The 8091-nt window shown below is 34.7% G+C and overlaps 1 protein-coding gene across 1 annotated transcript; it reads right to left on the minus strand.

Annotated features, from left to right (window-relative positions):
- Positions 1-330: 330 nt before the first annotated feature.
- On the minus strand, positions 331-7373 carry LOC111401928 (kinesin-like protein KIN-7C). The gene is made up of 14 exons (XM_023029910.1): positions 7089-7373; positions 6486-6838; positions 5949-6038; positions 5755-5855; positions 5551-5664; positions 5396-5477; positions 5139-5206; positions 4970-5035; positions 4737-4861; positions 3490-3826; positions 2964-3068; positions 1797-2876; positions 1355-1677; positions 331-875 (listed from the first exon to the last, which is right to left on the minus strand). The coding sequence occupies exons 2-14, from the start codon at positions 6700-6702 to the stop codon at positions 560-562; spliced, it is 3024 nt and encodes a 1007-aa protein (XP_022885678.1). The 5' UTR covers positions 6703-6838; positions 7089-7373; the 3' UTR covers positions 331-559.
- Positions 7374-8091: the final 718 nt, after the last annotated feature.

The raw sequence follows: 8091 nt of genomic DNA on the forward strand, positions 1-8091 counted from the left end.
ATTCTAGTAAATTGTAGTTAAAAACGAACAAATCCTGATTTTTGCTTGTTTGATTAAAGTTAGGTTCAATTGAATTGAAATATAAGGACATAATCTTCTAGATCGATACTTTAGTCATTCTTCGTTACTTGTTTTGATACAAGCGAACAATTCCCTTACCGGATTTAGCTTTCATCACGGTCTCAGCATTTGGTCTTCTGATCCTGAAAGAGGTTTTAAGCTAAAGGCTTTGTTAGAGAATCTGCAAGCTGATCAGAAAAAATTTTCAGTTAGTCTGTTTCTTTAGTAAATACAAATACCCTTGCAGGAGAAGGAAAAAAAGGGATCAAATCGCTCAACAACTGGTTTTCATAAGTATTGCCTCTTACCATTACTGTATTACTTAAGAACTCATAATCGACTCAAGGACACTACAGTTAACCCTCTTCTAATTCCTCTCTACAATAATTTACAATCACAAGAAAGAAGTGGAAACAATTTAGACAAACATCAAAGTAAAAGACGAGCTAGTTAAAAATATTATAGAACAAGAATTTTATACTCTTACATGTTTGCAAAGTCACAAGAGAGATACCAGACTGCGTTTAAAACTATAGGTTCTAGTCGAGGGAGGCGTAAAATTAAGCCCGAACATCTCCTTTGTAGCTACCCCCGGTTCAGTAAAACCAACCAGTTTCGCAACAAGAAATGCACTATCAGCAACGTGGTTCATATCGTCCGTGTTAGTCCACACTCGGTGAGCCAACTGTAGTCTCCTGAGTTTTGTATTGATCCCAATTCCCCACTTGATGAAGAGGCTGTCTCTTTCTTGTTCTGACAGCTTCTTTAACATCTGGTTGCTCAGCATTCTTCTCTCTTGACGAAGACCCTTCACGCTGTTTTCACGAAACACGTCAGGGGACGAGAGTGGGATTAAATTTACATGTTCTCACACGTTTGATATAAATACATTTTTGCCATGTTTGGCATGGGAATAGACGGTACTAAAGAACAAAAAAAAAGCTAAAATATTTTTCTTTATAGTGTCTCGTCGTGTCTAGTACTCATACCAAACACACGTGTAATTGTCTCTATATGAATGCAAATTTGGTAATATCAAATAACACAATGTAACATTATTGATGATGTAACCACTATTGAGCACAGAATAAACAAAAAATTAGAAACAGAAACAGGGAAGAGTCAATTTCATGTTACGTCAGGTCAAGATGCAAACCAATCAGTTACCCAATAAAAAAGATGTGAATCTGTTATCAGGAAGGAAGATTCCAATGGGATAGCGTATATAATGATCATATAAGTGACTGCTCCAATTATATCTACAATTTTTGAGAGAAACTTGTAAAGATCTTACCTTGAAGCAAGTGATAGTCTTCGTCCATTTACGACAGTATTCTCTCCCCGAGAAAATTTGTCCTTTAGGAACATCATCCTCCTCAACTCAACCTCCAAATATATGGAGTCTGAAGGATCACCTTGAAAAAGCAGGAAAAAATAGGTTCGATGCACCAATGAGACATTGCATGCATGCCAGCATTCAATTATTTCTTTTTGGAGCCTTTTGAAATCCATAGGCCAATTATTTGAGAAAACTTTATGCTCGTCTTCTTCTATGGGATCCAATCCAACATCTTTTACAGACTTCGAAGTTTGATTAGCCTTTAACTCCCTCTCCTCCTGCATAAAATGTCAAATGCTAAAGAGTAAGAACATCATCAAACCTGAAGGCCACCGGACATTTTATTAATGTAGCATTAAGTTTTACGATGAACGGTCAGGTTCTAGAATGAACTTACTGGATTCTCAGGAACCTCCTTTTCAGTTGGAATTTCAGCCAACTCTTTTTCAATAGGAAGCTCAGCCTTTTCTCTTATTTCTGTATAGCATGTATAATTGACGGAAACATCCTCAGCAGCAGAAACTTTCCCCTTCGATACACCAATAACAATATCGAAAGCATTTTTTGCAGAAGACTGAGAATCTTCTGGTGATGACCTTTGGGAGTTAGAACCAAAGTTTAAAGGAGATATTTTCCTTTCAAAACCCACAGGTCTTGAGGTGTACTCCCTTTCTGATCCATCAGGTGGTGTAGTTTCACAGTATTGTATCATCTTTAACCATGAAGAAGATGATTCAATTAGCATACTTGCTTTACAGCTTCTACTTTTTGTTAATTTCAAGCTTCGAGAGCCAGAAGAATCTTTAGCCAGATCATGTGCTAAAGATGACACTTCAAGAAAAGGAAGGCACTTCAATTCTCTTTCTTCCTTGAACGACGATGAAACTGACTCTTTGTCGTCCTCCAATGATGCCAAAACTGGTTCTTTGTCTTCAAGAAAGGGCGAGTGGTCCGATCCTCTATTCATTTGAACATTTTCCTTCAACTGAGATGACAATAATTCTTCATCTTTTGCTGGAGTAGTTAACACTGATTCTGGTTCTGGTTCTAATACATCAACATTTCCGTGTATTCTTAGTGCTGGGAATCTAATATTTTCTTCAGAAGGTAAGCAATAAGGTTCAACAACTCCTTCGTTACTTGACTCTTCTATCTCGATGCAACGAACTTCTTTGCATAAATCATCTGACAGCTCATTACTTTGTTTCTCCATCTCCTCCCATCCCTGAATGGAATCACTTTCACTAAAATTTGAACTGCTTATTACAAGCCTTGGAGATATATTACGATTCACAAAGTTTTCCTCAAAATATGGAACTTGGGCAAAGTGATCGTCAGAACTGGTCCTACTATGATCATCTGATCCGATATCAATATCCAGTGACCGAGGATCTGCTCCAATGGATGTCTCTTGTTCTGGTATTTCATATTCAGGCGATTTCTGCACTCGCAAGTGAGGGTAGTGTCCCAAACCTACCTGGAAAATAATCAACAAAAACAAATATGTAATGTAAAGAAAGATTATAAAGATTAAATATATATTTCAATTTAATAAATGTGTTACCCGTATCATGGAATTTCCATCATCCCCAATCATTTCTAACAAATCTTTAACTTGAGTTTGGGCAATATCTCTTTGCAGGATCAATTCTTTTACATCCTTCTCGAGCTACATCAAAAGGCAAAAAAAATCAAAAAAAGCCTCAAGTTGTAAAACTCTCATGAAAAGTCATTGCTGTAAATGAAATCTTGTGGATAAAGTCTTGACTTTACATAATGGATTAATCATGACCTTCTTCCTCCTTAAAAGCTACATGGAGAGCAAGTAGTTAAAATAGTCTTAATAGATAAACAAGGCCAGTAATGCCTCAGGGAAAAAGAATGTGAAGAATCAAAATTGATAGCTTAAAACTGTCATAAATAACAACTTGGCTTTAGTATTTCTAACCACATCAGTCGAGTTCCTAATTTAGTTGTTCAGAAGAAAAAGAAGCCTCCAGTTATAAAGTAAATCCGCAAACTATCTTGCTTAAGTTCGAATTTCACCATATAACTGGAGGATCCTTTAACAGTTCATCTTATTTTTTTACCTTTTCAATTTGCAGGTCTTTTTCTTGCAGCAATGCTGGATAACTTAATGTGGACAAACTAGATTGGGGACTTCTCAACTCACTCTCTAGTCTTGCTAGCTCCCTCTGAAGATGTTTTACCAATGCTTTATCTGACATGACCAAGTTAACTTGGGCATTTGTAGTCACTTCCTTTGCACAGCTTGCAAAAAGAAGTGTGTTTCTTGATTGCTCAACATGAATGCGTGCAGGGCTCAAAGTACAGATAATGGCTGTTCTAGCATTTACTGCTAATGAAGTTTGCAATATGCGAGTTAGCTTTGAATCTCTGTAAGGAATGTGTCCATTTTGTCCCTTGCTGCACATTAATACGAAACAATGTGAGTAAGTAACAAATGAAACTTCATACAAGCAGATCAAGCTTGTTATGATCTCATCTTGTGTACAGCTGACAGGCCATAACAGCATTTTATCTTCTTCAGTTGAACAAAGTATGTATAAACAGCTTGGCAATACAGTACTAAATTTCTTATATATAAAATAGCCCTAAAGTCCGTGCTTTAAGAATGATAAAGAGATAAAGAGTTTGACATAAATCGAGGTGAGGAACTCATTAGTGATGTTCATTATTAAACATTCCGTAAAAATTAAAACTGTTAATAGGACAAAATAATATTTCAAATTAGTTCCTGAAAAGTTGTGTTAGGAAAAGTAATAATATCACTAGATCTAAGAATCAATCACATAATTAGATGAGTCATTTATATAATTTTTAATTTAACAAGTGCAATATTAGTATCTGCAAATCTGGAACATGTCCGAAGATGCTAAAGCAACATAAGTTGAGGCAACAAAGCTAGAAGTTTAAAGCAAAATAGAGATTACGAGAAAGAATAAATCAAATAACTATAAATGATTCATGATAAACCAAAAGGCAGCCAAACCCAGGTGAAATTTGTGTCAAGCAGCTTTGCATTAGCGAGGTGTCCTTTTCCATAAAATGAATTTTCCCACTTAAATGATTTAAATTTGATTCTATGCAGAAAAGCAAAGAAACAATTCATGTCACCAGTCCAATGAATTTTGCACACTTAAAACAATCCTACAAAATTATGACAGACATACACTCAAGAGTTCGAATTCTGCCATTTAGTTTTCCAATTCTAAAATAAATAAATAAATAGAAAATAATTCTATCAAAAAGCTATGTCAATGATAAGGAACAGTTAAACGATTCTTTGAGGAAACAATCTGTGAGAGAATGTTACCTCAGCTTGCGTATGACAGTTCCCAAGGTTAGCAAACTGCGATTTATGTGGCAACCTTCTTTTAACCTTGTGCCCTCTGACAATGATTGAGATGCCCGTTCACTTCCAGCCAAATCAACAAAATTCTGTATCACAGTGGAAAAATTGATTAAAAGACGAGAAAAGAAAATCATCATGGACAAGTCATAAATTATAACCATTGTCGAAACATTAATAGTATGACCAGGCCATACCACTGTAGCTGAAAGAATGCTCGAGCTATCCTTGCCAAAAACCCCATGAGAAGAACTTTCAATTGTCTGCAACAACACAGTAGTCAATAGATGGAATACAAATGCTAGTAATGATTTGTTATATCAAAGTCCTCAAGGAAACAATTACTGAGGTAACAAATAGAAATACCAGTCTAATGATCTGATGAGATCTAGAGCTCATTTCATTAAGGGATGTCTCTCCAATATGTCTTTGAGCTGCACAAAATTGATAGGAACATTTTAAACTCTATGATTCGGAGTACTATAATGGCGTGTTAGATGGGGAACATTAGATAGTGCTAGACAATGAAAAAGAACTTAAAATCTTGTTTATTATACTATCTGGTTGTCCTATCCAATACTCGGTATAAAACGTGCACTACAAAATCTAGTCAAGTTCCTTACCTTCACAAACAGAAAGAAGCTCAATCACATGATCCCAGTTCCTCAAAATTTCCTCAGTAAGTTTCTCAACTGTGGTTCCTCTCTATTAAAATATATATAATCAGTTGACGACAATATTTCTACTCCAAATTACCATATAATCGACAAGAATTCACCTCTGGATCATCTAGAAGTCTTAACGGAATGCAATCTGCACTGAGGAGGTCTCTGACAGATTCATTGTAGATTTCCATAGCAGAAAACTTCAAAACAAATTCTCTCTCTGTGTGCTGAAAACAACGCAAGTATGAGATTTAGTAAGTGTGCCACTTTAGAGTTGTCTTGATGCTGCAGATTAATAACGGTAACATTTAATGTACCTTCTGCATATATTCGTATATATCTGCTATCGCATACTCAGTAATTCCAGTCATCGTATACGTCTTTCCACTGCTCGTTTGTCCATATGCAAAAACACTTGCTACAATTAAATTTGAAATTTGATGAGATTCAACAAGATACCACAAATTCAGTATGGAAAAGAATTTAAAGAAGAAATGAGAACTACACTCACAATTCATCCCACTGACAACAGAAAGAGCAACATCCTTAGCTGCTTGTTCATACACCTGTCTCGTGGAGCAATCACTCCTAAATACCCTGTCTAAAATAAAACCATAATCACACATAAGTTATTAAAAAAAAAAAAAAGGGCATAATTGACGATAAGGAAAAGCCTGCAAACCTTAAATGACACGTTAATTGGTATTAATAGAGCAATGGTAATTGTCAGCAGTATTACAATGCATAATGCTCGGACCGTTAGAGCTTGTAAGCATATATTTCTTGAAAAGGGAGGATCAAGTAAAAAATAAAACAGAAAAATAACTCAAAAATAATAAATTGTTTAAAGAAAAACCCAGTCTGCTAAAAATTGTTAAGAAATCATATTCTTTGAAAAACTTAAATTAGTGCAGCCAAAGTACAATTCTCCCTTGTATAAAGGTAAAATGTGAGTTTCGACATCATTGAGACCGGAATTGGAAAACATGTAAAACACAGACCAAGTAGCAAGCAATTTAATCTATATATAATTGCAAAATTTTCTTACCAAATGTATAGGCAGTTGGATACATTGACCGCTCAGAGGCCGAAAGATTAGCATTCTTGTAGATAATTGTATCATCATTGATACATTCCCAATCTGAAATATCATTCCTCAAGATTTCCTTAGTATTCAACGGCCTCAATCTCACCGACACGAAAATCTTCTCCTCGTGGCCCCCAGACCCTGGCATTACCTCATTTCCACAATCCGTTGTCCCCATTTTCAGTCAAAAAATCTAAAACTATACAATTAATCAGTAGAGATCATATCAAAATTGAATGGACCAGTTCCACAGGCACCGTTTCTCCGAAGAAACAAAATGGCTTCAAAATTTTGGTTCACCCAATGATGATCATCTGTTAAACAAACTAATTTATGAGTCAATGGCAATATATACAATTCCAATCATCTATTGTTGTCACCCCTTTGTCTCATTATTGAAGATGGATCGTTTTCTTTTTAATTAAAATTATGTGATCCACATTTACAGACTGTCAAAATGTCTTGATTCTCATGATTGTTTCCTAAATTATGGATTAAAAAAATCAAAAAATGATGTGGGATTAGATTGAAAAATGTAATGATCAAAAATTAAAAATTCTTTACCTGGAAAATTGAGGAGGGGGATAATCTTCTTGAGGGTCGTTATCACTTATCATGGAATGTTGGAAAATTAAGAAACCTTCTCCATTGTCACAATCTCTCTGTTTCTTCTCTCTGCAGTATGCGATTTCAGAGAAATAGAAAACAAAGAGTAGTGAATTGAAATTGAAATTGAAATTGGGCTGTTTGTTGGATTTGAAATAAAAGTTGGTCCTTTTCCTTTTTCAGTCTTTCGTTCGATGCTGGCAAAAAGGTACACAGATCATAATTACATAGTTTTATGAACTTTTTTTGAGGGTCCTGTTGGCTTTTGGATTTCTGCTAATAAACGAAGTTAACATTAATCCAACAAAATTATTAACTAAATTCACCAAGATTAGAATCTTATTTGAATATGTAGTTTGTTGACATTGAAATCCAAACGCAATAAATTCTTCAAAAACTTTAATTTCTCATTTACATTTAGCTAAATAACTTATTTACATGAAATGTTATAATAAATAGTTTGAAAAGCAGCACAAATTTGAAAAAAGAGGGTGGGGGTGGGGAATAAATTTTAGAGTAATGCCGTTTGTACCCGAGCGTGTAAACACCCGGATACGAATAACGTGATCCTAAATTTTAACAACAATAGTTATCATTATTGGATAGATCCAATTATTACATAGATAATATGTATTATTCAATCTTAATTGACTAGCCAATAATGTTGCTATTTTTAATTCTCTCCCATATTTGCCTGCTTTTTAGAGTCATTTAACTTATGTTTAATTCGACAACGGGTCAAGATGTTGATTTACTTTTCGTTTTATTTAATCGAAAACACTAAACATGTAATAAACGTAAAACATAATTCCAAGAAACTAAAGATTCTCTCTGGAAAAATAACAAAATAATCTCTATGTTTAAGGTTTGATGGTGCAGTGGCACATCACGTTCACATCATTTTCTTTCTACAACTAAGAATAATAGAACCGTTCTAGTGTTAACACATGAATATTAAAAA

The sequence above is a fragment of the Olea europaea genome, chromosome 10 (genome assembly GCF_002742605.1).
Source record: "Olea europaea var. sylvestris chromosome 10, O_europaea_v1, whole genome shotgun sequence".
In the NCBI taxonomy this organism is placed as follows: Eukaryota; Viridiplantae; Streptophyta; class Magnoliopsida; order Lamiales; family Oleaceae; genus Olea; species Olea europaea.